The sequence below is a fragment of the Dama dama genome, chromosome 33 (genome assembly GCF_033118175.1).
Source record: "Dama dama isolate Ldn47 chromosome 33, ASM3311817v1, whole genome shotgun sequence".
NCBI lineage: Eukaryota > Metazoa > Chordata > Mammalia > Artiodactyla > Cervidae > Dama > Dama dama.
This window is the reverse complement of record NC_083713.1, coordinates 28,925,998-28,943,306: the sequence shown is the minus strand read 5'-3', so window position 1 is coordinate 28,943,306 and position 17,309 is coordinate 28,925,998. Positions and strand designations below refer to the sequence as shown.

Below are 17,309 nucleotides of genomic sequence, written 5' to 3'. Positions count from 1 at the left end.
GGTTGGACATTTCTAATTGCCATTCATTTCTTATTCTGATCCCCTTAGTGGCTTGACTATACTCTCCTAGTTTCTGCGTGTATGGGATTTGAAGGCTCTGACTGTAAGGTTATCCTCAAGATCTTAAGAGTCCCTCTTTCAGCAGAAGAAGCCAATGGCATGCAATTTTCAGAAGTATCTCCATAACAAACAGTTGGGTGTCCTCAATATACTAGTCCCCAAATGCTAAAAAAAATAGCGCATTGCCAAGCTAGGTAACACCATTTTGGATCAGTAGCAGGTAAGATTATGAAATAATGGGATTGATTTTATGTGTGGCTTGTAATTGCCCCAAAGACATGTCCAAAAGAAAAACTGCCACTGTGGATGTCTGTGAGAAACAGAGAGCACCCCTAGTTTTCCATGTGCTCTTTCTGTTCTCTACACAGCCGTTTGGTGTATTAATTCATCTTCATTATAATCTCCTTTTACCGTCCAGTTTTCTTGTTTGCTTTGCCCTCTTTATTTTTCTCATTTCACCTCTGCCTTTGTAAGATTGGCCTAGACTTTCTGGTGATTGTTAGGTTAAGGAGGCAACTGACCCCTTTCCTGAAAGCTGGACCTTTAAAATTACAGATACAGTTTATGGAGCATCACCTTGAAATATCAGAGACAAGCTAGTTCTGGCAACAGAGTTATGAGATAATCTAAGCAAGTTCTTAGATGGCTGAGTTTCTGCCAAGTGGGATATTGCTTGGCCCTAGGTGATGTTTAAAGAAAATCCATAGGCAGCTATAAGTACAGAACAATATAAGTCAGAACTTATATTGTTATTTCTTTTTGCTGGATTCTTGTTTAGCCTCAAAGATTCCATGAGTTGTTTACAAGCTGACAAACTGCCCTGGAAGCCTGGGCCAGCCACGGTTGTAATTATCCATTATGATTTTGGTAACCTCACTTCTTGTGCATTTTTTCCCCTGGTAGTATTCTCTGATGGATCTGCTCTCTAAAATGGTGGTGGGACAGCCGCACTTTGTACGCTGCATCAAGCCCAATGATGACCGAGAGGCCCTGAAGTTCTCCACAGACAAAGTGCGGGCCCAGCTCCGCTCCACGGGCATCTTAGAGACAGTCAGCATCCGCCAGCAGGGGTATTCTCACCGCATCCTCTTCGAGGAGTTTGTGAAAAGGTCTGGCTGGTATTTTGGGAAATACATTATATTAAACACAACTCTGCCAAAGCCATTCTGTCCCCTAGGATCATCCCCAGCCCTCTTGCCTCCAAACACGTGACTGGCTAGTTTGTTGTTTAGTTGTTAAGTCGTGTTCGACTCACTTGCAACCCCATTGACTCTGCCAGGCTCCTCTTTCCATGGGATTTCCCATGCAAGAATACTAGAGTGGGTTGACATTTCCTATTCCAGGAGATTTTCCCAACCCAGAGATGGAGCCATCGTCTCCTGCATTGGCAGGTGGATTCTTTACCACTGAGCCACCAGGGAAGACTTTCCAGCCGCCATTTACTTGCTTAAATGTTGATTCTGTTGTACTCCAACTGAATTACAGTCATCTGGAAGACAAGTTAAGCTCCCTTCTGATCAGTTCAGTTCAGTTCACTCAGTTGTGTCCAACTGTTTGCCACCCCATGGACTGCAGCATGCCAGGCTTCCTTGTCCAACACCAACTCCCAGAACTTGCTCAAGCTCATGTCCATCAAGTCAGTGATGCAATCCAACCATCTCATCCTCTGTCATCCCCTTCTTCTCCCACCCTCAATCTTTCCCAGCATCAGGGCCTTTTCAAATGAGCCAGTTCTTCGCATCAGGTAGCCAAAATGTTGGAGTTTCAGCTTCAGCATCAGTCCTTCCAATGAACACCCAGGACTGATCTCCTTTAGGATGGACTGGTTGGATCTCCTTGCAGCCCAAGGGACTCTCAGGAGTCCTCTCAAACACCACAGTTCAAAAGCATCAATTCTTTGGTGCTCAGCTTTCTTAATGGTCCAACTCTCACATCCACACATGACCACTGGAAAAACCATAGCTTTGACTAGATGGACCTTTGTGGGCAAAGTTATGTCTCTGCTTTTTAATATGCTGTCTAGGTTTGTCATAGCTTTTCTTCCAAGTAGCAAGCACCTTTTGATTTCATGGCTGCAATCACCATCTGCAGTGATTTTGGAGCCCACAATTTTGATATAAAGTCTGTCATTGTTTCCATTGTTTCCCCATCTATTTGCCATGAAGTGAAGGGACTGGATGCCATGATCTTAGCTGTCTGAATGTTGAGTTTTAAGCCAGTTCTTTCACTCTCCTCTTTCACTTTCATCAAGAGGCTCTTCAGTTCCTCTTCACTTCCTGCCATAAGGGTGGTGTAATCTGCATATCTGAGGTTATTGATATTTTTCCTGGCAATCTTGATTCCAGCTTGTGCTTCATCCAGCCTGGCATTTTCCATGATGTACTCTGCATATAAGTTAAATAAGCAGGGTGACAATACACAGCTTTGACGTACTGCTTTCCCGATTTGGAACCAGTCTGTTGTTCCATGTCTGGTTCTAACTGTTGCTTCTTGACCTGCATACAGATTTCTCAGGAGGCAGGTAAAGTGGTCTGCCTGGCTCTTTGTGACCCCATGGACTGTAGTCTGCCAGGCCGTTCTGTCCACTGGATTTTCCAGGCAAGAATAATTTAGTTGGGTGCCGTGCCCTCTTCCACAGGATCTTCCTGACCCAGGGATCGAATCTGGGTCACCTGCATTCCAGGCAGATTCTTTACTGTCTGAGCCACTAGGGAAGCCCCGCTTCTGATCACATCTGAAAAATACAAATGTCTATAGGTAATTTTGTGTTATAGATAAACACATATATAATATGTGTTACGTATAAACATATATATATATAAACCTTAGGTTTCAAAATCTCCAGATATTTTTTGCTGTAATGGAAGTATTCTTCCATGAATGGCTCTAGATTCTGGCAAATGTAAGTATACACAACACCCACTCCTCTCTCAGGATATGGCACGATTTAATATGATAGCTAACATCTATATAGCACCTAAAATGTCCCAAATGTGTAATCTCCTTTGATCCATACAGCAGCCCCATAAGCTAGGCTTTATTATTATCCCCATTTTACAGATGAGGAAATTGAAGCATAGAAGGAAAGTAAGTGATTTTACCAGAGTCCAATGCTAATAAATGATAGGACCAAAATTTGAACCCAAGGAGTCTGGCAACAACAGCCACAGTTTTAATTGCTTCAGTCTATTCCATTCAATAAAAGTTTTTTGCAGAAATTGCTGTAGAGCTTTCTAAACCCAGAAATTGCCTTTACCTAAGAGTGAAATGTTGCTCTTTTCTGAACAGCTGCCATAGGTGTGTCTTACACATACATGTGATTATAGGTAGAATTTTCACAAAATTTCTGTGAGGAAATAAGAACAACAACAGAGAATCTCTGAGAAGCACTACTATCTGGGAATATCCAGGGAGGAAAATTAAAATTCATTATAAAATCTGCTGCATCCCACCAACCATCTTTAGTTTCTTTTTACCACCATGCTGAAACTTCGGCCCAAGGTCATTTTTCCAACTTTTCCTCAGGGAAGAATGGATCCTAATATGTCAGGTCACTTCATTGGATCTTCCCACTGCCACTAAATTCCATGCAGATGAAAGGGCAAAAAGAGCTTTTGGCAATGAGACAGTTAAATTAAAAGTAAGAATGAAATGGCTTTTTAAAAGGAAGTGTCTTTGAGCCTCTTTTTCCATCTTAAATTTGGAGGTGAAACAAACAAACAAAAGATGATTTTAGCTCATGAATGTGACTAGTCAAGTATTTTTAGCTACCAAGAGTTGAATACATAAAAAATATTTAAGAAAACAGGTCAAATGCTAAATAGATTGGCACTTCTTTGTTCGTAATCAGAAAGCCAGTAGGCAAGTATGAACAGGAGTTTCAAAATGTCAGTAAATCTGAGGGTATCAAAGATTTGTGAGGCAGCAAGTTAATTGGTATTTTGATCCTTTTGAGCAACTTAACAACAAAATGGATGAGTTAGCAGTTTCCCCCCTTGATGTTATTCAACAAATAGGTGCGCCTCTTATCTTCCTGTTCAGGAGTGCTGTTTTGTAAACTCTTAGCAGGAAATATGCAGACAAAACAATCAAAGGCAGGACTTATCAGGTGGCAGTAAATAAAAGATAAAGACTTGTTTAGTGTTACTCTTTACCTTTTGTGTTTTCTGGCACTCAGGACTGAAATCCTGACTTGCACACACCTGAAAGGCAGTGTTTTGAGGATTATGTTGTCTGGTTCGAAAATGAGGAAGGACTTCCCCAAGTCATCCGTGTCTGCAGACTTGGCCAAAGCTAAAATGTTTCCTTGCCTCATTATCCTTGAATTTTCCAGCAAAATGACTTAGAAATGCCCTTCCAGTTTTCTACTCGTGGAGCCTTCAAGAAAAGGGCTATTTTTAACACCCTCTCAACAGTGGGGCCAGGTGGGTTGGAAGCATTCATCTATTCTCAGGTAGGCAGGAAAAAGGCCACCTGCCAGTGCTGGGCAGGTAGCTGAAACCTCCTAGAAGTCCTACTGTTGAGCTATCACAGGAAATAACTATGAACGCTTGTTGGCTTCATGGTCAATGGACTCTGAAGTATGGTCCAGCAGAAAATCTGCTCTGAGACACACGTGTATGATGCACATACTTGGATGTGTTCTGGCAAATGTCTAAAGGATAGTACAGCATGTTCAGTTCAAAGTCTTATGGTTTGTTTACTAAACTATTGTAGAAAATAGTATAATTTAGTGAGAAGATTGAAGTTCTAGTCTCCTCTTAGATATAGTATTAGGCAAGTAACCTAATATTTCCATAAAGGATGTTTCATCATCTGCATGATAAGAAGTCAGGAACACACAGAGTCCACATCCTAAAGATTTTCAGAGATTACATGTGGATTCCTGGGCCTTAGCCTTTAAGTTTTCCAGAAAGGCCCACCTCTCCCGGTTGAGCTCACAGGAGGGAGAACTGCATCTCCCAGGACTCAATTCATAATAATTGTTAAATCAGTGAACAAAGTGAAACTTTTGCCATCTTCTCTTTCATCAGCAACTTCCATTTCCTCTCATGATTGCATGATAAACCCATGGTGCCCTGGTATCTTCTCCTTCTCCCTTCTATTCCTCTACTTCCTGTCCTTCAGAAAGCTAGGTGTAACCTCTGTCTTCTCATTCTCTTCAAACAGTCCATCAAAAGTCCTGTCAACTGTACCAGCTAAGGTTTATCAAAAAGGTTCCTTTGGGAATTTCCTGATCCCTTCTCCCAAGGCTTTATTAATCTCCCATCCTTTCTCCCAAGGTCTTTTAATAGTAATAGCAACAGCTTGAGATAGAATTCATATATGATAAAATTACCTTTTAAAGTGCACAATTCTATGGTTTTAGTATATTTTTGAGTTGTGCAACTCACTGCTGTCTAATCTGAGCATCTTTTCATATGCTTATTGCTCATTTATAATATTTCCTTCAAAGAAATGTTTACTCAGATCCTTTACCCATTTAATTGTTGATTTTTGTATATTCTGGATACTAGCCCTTATCAGATATACCGTTTGCAGTTTTCTTTTTCTTTTTCTGTGGAATTGTCTTTTCAATTCTTGATTGTATCTTTTCAAGCATTAAAACTTTTAAATTTTGATGAAGCCCAATTTTTCTGTTTTCTTTTGTTAGTCATGTTTTTGGTGTCATATCTAAGAAATTATTGCTTAATTCAATGTCATGAAGCTGTATTCCTATATTTCCTTCTAAGATTTATGGTTTTAGGCCTTATATTTAGATCAATAGTGCATTTTGAATTATCTTTATGTATGGTATGAAGTACATACAGGTTCAACTACATTCATTTATATTATACATGGATATCAAGTTTTCCTAGCACTATTTGTTGAAAAGACTATTCTTTCTCCTGTTAAATTGTCTTGGCATTCTTGTTAAAAATCAATTGACCATAAATTGGTCATAAATTATTTCTGAATTCTCAATTCTAGTCCATTGATCAAAATCTATTTCAAACCTCTTGAGGCTCTTTTGTCTACCCTTTTGACTTAGCTTCCAAAATGGACTTCCTGCCTATTCTCTTCTCCAAAGAGCCACCAGAATACAGCTTAACTAAAACTCATATCTAATCATGTTGCTTCCTTGCTTAAAATCCTTAGTTGAAATAACCATTCAGACCTCACTGGATGAGCCTCAGCCCCTTGGCCTGATAGGGGGAAATCTCCCTGATCTGAACCCCACCCACTTTTCCAATCTCTTCTCTCTTGTCTTCCCACCTCTCAGCTCATACTTCGGCAAAATCCAGACTACTTAGAGTTTCACAAACACCCCACGTTGTTCCATACTTCTGTGCTTTTGGTCATGTTATGTTCATGCTATGTTGCCTGAATGCCCTTCTCCAAGTTCTTGGTCGATTAAATTAAACAGGCTAGTTCAGTTCAGTTCAGTTCAGTCGCTCAGTCATGTCCAACTCTTTGTGAGCCCATGGGCTGCAGCATGCCAGGCCTCCCTGTCCATCACCAACTCCTGGAGTTTACTCAAACTCACATCCATTGAGTCGGTGATACCATCCAACTATCTCATCCTCTGTCATTGCCTTCTCCTCCCACATTCAATCTTTCCCAGCATCAGGGTCTTTTCAAATGAGTCAGTTCTTCACATCAGGTGGCCAAAGGATAGTAGTTTCAGCTTCAACATCAGTCCTTCCAATGAATATTCAAGACTGATTTCCTTTAGGATGGACTCGTTGGATCTCCTTGCTGTCCAAGGGACTCTCAAGATTCTCAAGTCTTCTCCAACACCAACTTCAAAAGCATCAATTCTTTGGTACTCAGCTTTCTTTATAGTCCAAATCTCACATCCATACATGACTACTGGAAAAACCATAGCTCTGACTAGATGGAGCTTTGTGGGCAAAGTAATGTCTCTGCTTTTTAGTATGCTGTCTAGGTTGGTCATAACTTTTCTTCCAAGGAGCAAGCGTCTTTTAATTTCATGGCTGCAATCACCATCAGCAGTGATTCTGGAGCCCCCCAAAATAAAGTCTCTCACTGTTTCCATTGTTTCCCCATCTATTTGCCATAAAGTGATGGGACCAGATGCCATGATCTTAGTTTTCTAAATGTTGAGTTTTAGGCCAACTTTTTCCCTCTCCTCTTTCACTTTCATCAAGAGGCTCTTCAGTTCCTCTTTGCTTTCTGCCATAAGGGTGGTGTCATCTGCATATCTGAGGTTATTGATATTTCTCCTGGCAATCTTGATTCCAGCTTGTGCTTCATCCAGCCCAGCATTTCTCATGATGTACTCTGCATAGAAGTTAAATAAGCAGGGTGACAATATACAGCCTTGTCATACTCCTTTCCCGATTTGGAACCAGTCTGTTTTTCCATGTCTGGTTCTAACTATTGCTTCTTGACTTACATACAGATTTCTCAGGAAGCAGGTAAGGTGGTCTGGTATTCCATCTCTTTAAGAGTTTTCCAGTTTGTTGTGATCCACACAGTCAAAGACTTTGGTGTAGTCAATAAAGCAGCAGTAGATACTTTTCTGGAACTCTCTTGCTTTTTCAGTGATCCAACAGATGTTGGCAATTTGATCTCTGGTTCCTCCACCTTTTCTAAATCCAGCTTAAACATCTGCAAGTTCACGGTTCACGTACTATTGAAGCCTGGCTTGGAGAATTTTGAGCATTACTTTGCTAGCGTGTGAGATGAGTGCAATTGTGTGGTAGTTTGAGCATTCTTTGGCATTGCTTTTCTTTGGGATTGGAATGAAAACTCACCTTTTCCAGTCCTGTGGCCACTGCTGAGTTCTCCATATTTGCTAGCATATTGAGTGCAGCACTGTCACAGCATCTTCTTTTAGGATTTGAAATAGCTCAACTGGAATTCCATCACCTCCACTAGCTTTGTTCATAGTGTTGCTTCCTAAGGCCCACTTGACTTTGCACTCCAAAATGTCTGGCTCTAGGTGAGTGATCACACCATCGTGATTATCTGGGTCAGGAAGATCTCTTTTGTATAGTTCTTCTGTGTATTCTTGCCACCTCTTCTTAATATCTTCTGCTTCTGTTAGGTCCATTCCATTTTTGTCCTTTATTGTGCCCATCTTTGCATGAAATATTCCCTTGGTATCTCTAATTTTCTTGAGGAGATCTCTAGTCCTTCCCATTCTATTGTTTTCCTCTTTTTGTTTGCATTGGTCACGGGAAGGCTTTCTTATCTCTCCTTGTTATTCTTTGGAACTCTGCATTCAAATGGGTATATCTTTCTTTTTCTCCTTTGCCTTTTGCTTCTCATCATTTCACAGCTATTTGTAAGGCCTCCTCAGACAACCATTTTGCCTTTCTGCATTTCTTTTCCTTGGGGATGGTCTTGATCCCTGCCTCCTATACAATGTCAGGAACCTCCGTCCATAGTTCATCAGGCACTCTATCAGATCTAATCCCTTGAATCTCTTTCTCACTTCCGCTGTCTAATTGTAAGAGATTTGATTTAGGTCATACCTGAATGGTTTAGTGGTTTTCCCTACTTTCTTCAATTTAAGTCTGAATTTGGCAAAAGGAATTCATGGTCTGTGCCACAGTCAGCTCCTGGTCTTGTTTTTGCTGCCTGTACATAACTTCTCCGTCTTTGGCTTTAAAGAATATAATCAGTTTGATTTTGGTATTGACCATCTGGTGATGTCCATGTGTAGAATCTTCTCTTGTGTTGTTGGAAGAGGGTGTTTGCTATGACCAGTGCATTTTCTTGGCAAAACTCTATTTGCCTTTGCCCTGCTTCATTTTCTGTACTCCAAGGCCAAATTTGCCTGTTACTCTAGGTATCTCTTGACTTCCAACTTTTGTATTCCAGTCCCCTATAATGAAAAGGACATCTTTTGGGGTGTTAGTTCTAGAAGGTCTTGTTGGTCTTCATGGAGCCATTCAACTTTAGCTTCTTCAGCATTACTGGTCGGGGCATAGACTTGGATTACTATGACATTGAATGGTTTGCCTTGGAAACGAACAGAGATCATTCTGTCGTTTTTGAGACTGCACCCAAGTACTGCATTTCAAACTGTTTTTTTGACTATGATGGCTACTCCATTTCTTCTAAGGGATTCTTGCCCACAGTAGTAGATATAATGGTCATCTGATCATTAAATTCACCCATTCCAGTCCATTTTAGTTAGCTGATTCCTAAAATGTCAGTGTTCACTTTTGCTATCACTTGTTTTACCACTTCCAATTTGCCTTGTTTCATGGATCTAACATTCCAGGTTTCTATTCAATATTGCTCTTTATTAGCATCAGACTTTACTTCCCTCACCAGTCACATCCACAACTGGGTGGTGTTGTTGCTTTGGCTCTGTCTCTTCATTCTTTCTGGAGTTATTTCTCCACTGATCTCCAGTAGCATATTAGGCACCTACTGACCTGGGGAGTTCATCTTTCAGTGTCCTATCTTTTTGCATTTTCATACTTTTCATGGGGTTCTCAAGGCAAGAATACTGAAGTGGTTTTCCATTCCCTTCTCCAGTGGACCACATTTTTTCAGAAATCTCCACCATGACCCGTCCGTCTTGGGTGGCCCTACATGGCCTGGCTCATAGTTTCATTGAGTTAGACAAGACTGTGATCCATGTGATCAGATTGGTTAGTTTTCTGTGATTGTTGTTTTCAGGTTAACCTTAACCAGGCTAACCTCTGCTTATTCCTTCAGACTTCGAACAGTAATTATCTTCTCCTTCATCCTCCCAGGCTAGGTTTGGAGACTCTGTGATGAGCTTCATTAGTAGCACTTACTACATTGAGGTGGAAACTAGCTGCTGGTATCTTACCTTGACATTTACCACCTGGGAGGCAGGGGTATTTTCCAGCTAACTTCATATCTGTACTCTCCAGCACTGTGCCCAATACAAATTAGGTGTTTAATAAATATTTATTGAATTGAAGCAAACTCTTATTCCTTACTCTTCATCACTACCTTCTTTTACCATCTCTTGATTGACTCTTTGGCCCTTGAAGTTTTAAAATGCATGACAGAAGCTGGCTTTGTTGAGGTTAAGTTTGGCTTACATTGTAAAAAGTAGCATCTAGATTGTTAGAGCATAAGATTTCAGGTAAGTGCTAAGTAGCTTTTTGTCAAGAAAAGGTAAAGAACCATAATAAGTTAATAAAAAGTCTCTAACCCAGCTTGAATTATTAGAGCTTAATACATTAAAAAAGGTAACGTTTAGACAAATTTGCCTTACTTCTCTCTACAATAAACACTGATCTTCCCTCCCCTCTCCTCCCCCGCCACCCCCGCCCCCCAAAAAAGACAAACTTCATAGGACAAGGAAGATTCTCTGTCTGGCTCCTGCCTGGCTTTCTAGCCTCTTTATTCATCTTCTCACCTCTCCGCTCACATTCCAGAAAAGAAAGAATCAGTTAGAGCTCCCTAGCACAGCACAGCATATGCCCTATTAAGGCAATAGCCTGTAAAAGAAGGCTGCTTACTTGGTGTATTAGTCAGGAATCTTAATAACAAGTGACTGAAGCTCAAATGAGTTGAAGCAAAATTTAAAAGGGGATGATATATTGGCTTACATAACTAGGAAGTTCAAAGATACGTCTGGATCCAGGGCATCAAGCAATTTTACCAAGCCATTGTCTTTCTTTTCACCAACTTTGCTTTCCCTCTTTTGAGTTTTTTTTTTTGTCAGCTAGGCAGTTCTTTGCCATGTGTCCACAGAGAAGGACCCTGGAAGCTTCTGTAGGAAGCATCCTAAAGCTTTAGCAACGTCAGCAGCAAGCAAGTTCTTGAGACTTCCCATTCAAGGAACACTTTTGTTGTCCCAGCCTGGGTCACCTGTTGGTGTTTAATTGGTAGAGTCTTCAGCCAAGTACCAGGGGATGGAGGTCAGCCCTGTGTGAACCGTGGTCTAAGGGGCTCTGTTAAAGGAAGGAGAGGAGAAGGATGAATAGGCTAAAACAATAAGCATTCATTACCCCTTGTTTGACCATGCCATACCTTGGAATCAACTGTAACAGTGCAGAAAGGCCCACCCCAACTGGATAGCTAGAGGAGGTTTTTGTTTATTTATTTTTTTACTTATTATTTATTTATTTAACTGCACCCAGTCTTAGTTGCAGCGTGTTGTGGCATGTGGGATCTAGCTCCCTGACCAGAACTCAGACTCAGGCCCGCTTCATTGTAAGCATGGAGTCTTAGCCACTAGATCCATCAGGGAAGTCCCTGGAGGAGGTCTTTAGTTTAGAAATTTTCTAAGATGAATATAACTTTTGTTGATAATAACAATGTTAACACTGGAATGAGAACTATATACAGTTTACTAAGTTAAGCTAAGCATAGTCAGCTTTTTGTTTGGGAAGGTATTTGTGTTTTGAACCACAGCTCTACCGTACAGCAGGTTTCCGATAACAGTTTCCAGCTCTACTTAACCAAGGGATTAAAAAAAACTCAATCTGTTCTGGCCTAGTTTGAGTTCATCTTCTAGCATTTTGGACACTTTTCTCTGATCTTCATCAGTATAGGTCATGATAGTCTTGTCCCATATGGGACTATGTTGGCTGTCATTTTTCTTTGTCAGAGTCTCTCTCCTGGCCTCTCTTTGTGCTCTAAGAATAGTCTTTAGTAATTAGTTTGCTCAAGAAAGCTGCTTCTTCCCTTTTATACTGCAGAATTCTTGCTATGATTTAATATTTCCTTAACAAAGCCTTCTTTCTATTTCAGTTTTTACTGTGTGAGAGAAGAGCTGTAAAAGTCTACACTGTGGACATCTCCAGAGCTGACCAACTGACTTTCTCAGATTCTAGAGCAACCCTTTGAGATCCAGATATTTTTTCCAGTGGATGGTCTGGAGCAACTCTAGGCATCCATACATATTTGGAATTAACCTTGGTTTTCAAATCTTTCATATTTGGACTTTGATCCTTGACTTTGTACTCATTTTTTAAATCTCTAGTATCTTATATTGTATGGTGACTGGCCCATGGTGTATATTTAATATTTCCCAGTTGAGGGACTCTATCAGTCAGCAATGCATTTGACTATTAATAACAAGCAAGCAAATATTTTTGGTGGCTTAACCCAGAGTTTCTCAGTCTCAGCACTGCTGACATTTTGGACCAGGTAATTCTTTGTTGCAGAAGGTATCCCTGTGCCTTATAAGATGTATAACAGCATCCCTGGCTTCTACCTATTAAGATACCAATAGCTTGCAGTCCAAGTAGTGACAATAAAAATTGTCTCCAAACATTGGCAAATGTCCCCTGGGGAGCAAAATTGCCCATATTGAGAACTATTGCCAAAGAGATTTGTTTGTTCATTTGTTTCTCACAAAAAGAAATTGATAGGTAAGGTATTTTTAATGTTAGATTAGCTGTTCAGTGATGTCATCAGGGCCGTGAATATCTTCTTACCTCCTTTAATTCCTTTTTACCATCTTTAGTGTGTGGATTGGCTTAGTGTCTCATGGTCACAGTGTGGCTACTGCCTCTCCAGGCATTATGTCTGCATTCAAGGCTGGAAGAAAGGGAAGGGGCAGGATGAATGGCTAAGTCAGTCACATCTGCCCAGCTTTTATTAGGAAAGAAAACATTTTCCCAGAAACCATTTCACATAACCTCTCATTGGCCTGAACTGAGTCAAATGACCATTTCTAGCTATAAAGAAGGGCTTAGTAAGTGAGGAACAGGACTGGGTCTGGGTACATCATGACCCAAAGAAAAATTGGTTCTCTGCTAGCTAGGAAAAAGTGGGAATGGAAATGGGTGAGTCACTAATTATGCTTGCCATAGAAAAGAAATCTAATGTTTATTAATTGAATAAAGGAGTGGATGAATGACTAAGGAGCTGGATGAATTTGAATAAATAATTTCAGGTCTTCACAACTCACTCATTTCTTACTCCTGGCTACCTAGGTTCTTCCTCAGGATTGTAGTTTTAGAATTAAAAAGTACAGAAGTGCCTGAGTAGAAAATGGCAAGATATTGAGGACCATTTAATTCCTTTGTCATGGAGAGGGATGTTTGCAGTTTTAAGCCTACAGCAAATTCTTTTAGCTCTTGAACTATTATCAGTTACCCTGTGAAAACTTCAACTATGAGGACGAGGTCCTTGACATTTCCTTACAGAGCCCCAGAGTTAGTTCTAGCTCACAGGACAGGAGTTGAGAGAAAAATCAGGATCACGGAAGAATCCAGACATCTCAAGAAAGACTGAAATCCAAATTTCAGTTTTCAAAGAATAAAGCTGCTACTTTCTTCTCTGGGTAGTTGGCACTGAATAAGAAAACACAAATCCTCCAGGAGCTAGGATGGTGATTCACTGGGTTTTTTGTTTTTTCTTTTCACTTGCAATCACACAGGTGAGAACCTGACATGAAATAGATTTCAATGTGCCATTTAGGTAAGCTAGTGTGTCTACAACTCAGTGAACAGAATTCTCAGTGCATCAATCAATGCAAATTGATTTACATAGTTGTGAGGGACATGTTAAGAGATAATACTTAAGGAGGATAATGGACTGATTCAGCATTGTGAGTAAAACATATTACATGCTTATGTGAACAGTCTCTGCATTTACCCTTCTAGGGGCAGCAACTATGTGGTAGCATTCTCTGGGAGGGATCTAGAATACCTGCTGTTCTTGTGTACTGTCATTCCCACCCTTGTTTTTTGTTTGAAAAAGTTGCTTACTGGTTCCTAACTGTGTGTTGATGTGTTTTATGTAGGTGAGACTTTGGATGACTTCTTTTCTCTCTTAACTCTTATATTACCATTGTTACAACTTTGATTAATACAATCAACAAAAAACATTCTAAAAGTACCTTTTATAATATCATTAAAAGACTCTAAGAGATGGCCTGATCCAATTCTTCCATTTCACAGAGGAGAAGGCTGAGGCCAGAAAGATGAAGTAGCTTTCCCAAGGTCCCATCTCAAGAAAGTGGCCATATCAGTAACTTTCCAGGTTACTATAGACTGAAGAGAATTTCTGTGACCACCTCTGCATTCTTAGCATGCAGTATGGATTTAGAATTGCTTTGCTTGGCCTGATGATCCTTCCCAACTTGCTTATAGATGATTCAGAATCCCAAAATTCATTCTTGTAAGGTCCTGCCTTTCTCATAAAGCCCACACTGCTGACACCTCTTATCTATTCAGAAAAATCATTTCTATAGCTGAAAGCTCTGCAAAATTCAGCCTAAAATCTATAATAGTGATTTAAAAAGTGGATATAAGAAATAATATCAATCTCACTGCTCTCCAAATATACTGAGGAGCAGCAGTAAAAAGCCCAGGCTGTCTTTCCTGCTTTCCTTAGTGTCTGCTCTGTGTGCAGCCTCATGAGCTAATTCAGTGATAGGGAAGAACCCATGTAGAAAAAGAAATAGGGAACAGCTATGGAAACAGTATATAAAGAAATAATAAAGGAAAACCAGAAGAAAGAGGCTATGAAGATGTTTGACAGTACCACTGCAGTTGAAAAGACTGCCACCCTAGACTGCTGGATTGGCTGCCCAGTTTCTTCTATGAAAATCAGAGGCTAAATTAAAACTCTGTGTTCCTGCTTGGAGATTCCTCAAAACAAATTTCCAGTGAACTGGCTTCTGTTGGATAATAACAATGAAGTAGCAGAGAGAAAAAATAATGAAGAAAATAATGAACAAAGGGAAGAAGAGGAGGAGTATGAAATGAAACCTCCTGGCACAGAGATGGCAAATGAGCGCCACTTCGGTCTCCAGCCCCAGCTGCAGACCTGGCTTTTCAGTCAAGGCACATTTCCTACAGAGCCCAGATGGGGCTTTGTCGTTCCCTTTAATATAGTGCTCTTGCAAACCACTGCCCAGTCCATCAACTGACCTCTCAGTCATTCTTGTTCTAGTGTGTTCTGTTCACTTTATGGTACATATCAGCCCAACCCTAAAAACCATGTTTTAGGGATGACTCAGAGGAAAGATTGCTAGCTGATTTGTCCTAGACATTTGAGTTGGGGAGGAGAAAAATGCATTTTTGTCAAAGAAAGGAAGAGAAGAAAGGGGAGAGGGACATTTATTGACCATCTGCTTAAGGCAGGCTTCCTGTCAGTGCTTTACATATGCATCCTACATTTACCATTAGCCCCCCAAATAGATGAAATTATTCCAGTTTTACAGATGAGGAAACTGGTTAAAGTCATCACACAGATACTGTATGGTACAGTCAGGACGTGAAATGAGAATCAGTCTGGTTTCAAAGCCCATCCTTAAAATACATAAATGACACAGTTGAACACATCCAAATAATGATTGCAAAGTCAGTAGAATTCAGGCAGAAAAAAAAAAAAACAACATTAATAATTTTACTAGTGGTGAAATTGAATGATCAGTTTAAATTTTAACTTTCTATTACCAATTAATTTGTGAATAAGCTAAGACACAATCTCTAATTCTGTTCTTTTTTCTTTAGAAAGCCTCCCATTTAGAGCTTATGAGGAGACAGCAACAGCATCAGAAACATTTATTAAGCCCCTACTGTGTGCACCAAGTGCTGTAGTAATACTGAATTAGAATTTACAATCTCAGGACTTCCACACTCTAGTAACACAGATCAATGGGACTTTTTATCACAAGGCCAAATTTGAAGAGTCTTCCTAAGGATATAATGGGTATAATGACTTTTTTTTGGGTAGCAGATGGTGGCCAGCTGTTCTCTCTTTATTAAAGGCCAAACATGAAGGGAAAAAATTAAAATAAAAGGGACTTATGGTAAATATGGGAAAGAAGTTAATAAACTAAATCTGGATTTTTATACACATTAAAGGGAAATGGGCAATTGGGAGTAATTATCAGATTATTCAGGCCAATATTCAGGCTCAGTTTCCTCTATTATCTACATAATAGAAAATTATTATTATGGATTGACTTGTTCAGATAATTGTCCTGTATTTTGGGTGTCTGAGTAGACAATCTGGGTGGTCACTGATAGAAATTTAGGGTTCCTCAGGGGATATTTTAAAATATGAAAAGAACTGATACTCTTTTGCCATATGACTAAGAATGTTTCTACTTAGATGGAGGAGATATTAATCAAACCTGGCCAAATCAATATTTGACCAGGATTTGGCCCATTGTGATTAAATCATAACAATTTTTACTTAATATTTGAAATTTAATTTTCAAATTGGAAAAATAGTATATGAATACCTTTTCCTCTAAAATTTTAAAATATTATATGTTAGGCTAAAGTCTTTCTTACTGCATCTCTAATTCCATTTCCCAGTATCTGCATTATGTCTCTCCTCTAGAGTAGCCACTGCTATTTTCAGGATAGTTTTATCCTTTCAGAATACACACACACAAATGCTAGGAGAGAAACTGATGAGAAAAGAAAAACCCCTAAATTTTCAGCTTAACTTGAATCACACTTTATACCATTTGGCAACTTGCTTTCCTATTTAACAATAGGTATTAGAGATAAATTCATGGTGTTCTGTAGCTCTGATTCCTTTTAGCTTCATCATTGAAATCTGTGACATTTATTTAGCCATTCCTCTCCTTGTAGATATTGACATAGTGTCCACCTGTTTGCCAACAAGGCTCAATAAACAATCCTAAATATTAAACATGTGTGAGAAAGTCTTTAGCGTAGATTTTAAGTGATTGCCCTTTCCAAGAAAAAATGATGTGCTCCAGAAGGTCATCTGGGCCTAAAAAAGAAAAAAAGATGACAGCTATAGGAGCCAGTTTCTTTCATCAGATAGACTGGATCACCTTAGGCAAGCCACCTGACTTCCATAGGATTCTGTTTCTCCAAATCAGTGATTTTTCAATTTTCTCCCACATCAGACTATCCCGGATGGCTAATTTGTTCAAACACAGATTGCTGAGCTCTAGAGTCTCTGCTTCAGTGGGGAGGTATATGTGCAAGTTTCCAGGTGACGCTGCTACTGTAGGAGACTTCCAACTTACCCAAATGTAATAACAATAACCCAGAATTCGTGACAATAGCCGTACTGGGTTATCGTAGACATCAGTTCTAAAATCCCAGGAGTAGTTCTATAGGCCAGGGGACAATTCAACAAAGACTCTATTGGAAGGATTATTAAAGGGTCATTCAATTCAAGTACATAGCTTAAAACTAGAATTTCTTTGGCAACGTGCTTGGCCTTGTCAGTCTGCTTCCTCCTGAATAGCTCTGGGTCTGAGAATTTACTCTTTGGCTCCTGAGAGTAACTGTTTTCAGATGTTTGATCACAACCATGTCATTCCTAACCTTGACAAAAACCAGCCTTCAGGAGAC

At 39.8% G+C, this 17,309-nt stretch overlaps 1 protein-coding gene across 1 annotated transcript in view; it reads left to right on the top strand.

Annotated features, from left to right (window-relative positions):
* MYO3B (myosin IIIB) overlaps positions 1-17,309 on the top strand; it is a 416,196-nt gene that overhangs the window by 250,074 nt on the left and 148,813 nt on the right. The window contains exon 25 of the mRNA XM_061135386.1: positions 964-1,169. Coding sequence (XP_060991369.1) covers positions 964-1,169 — 206 coding nt within the window. The remainder of the gene's footprint in view (positions 1-963; positions 1,170-17,309) is intronic.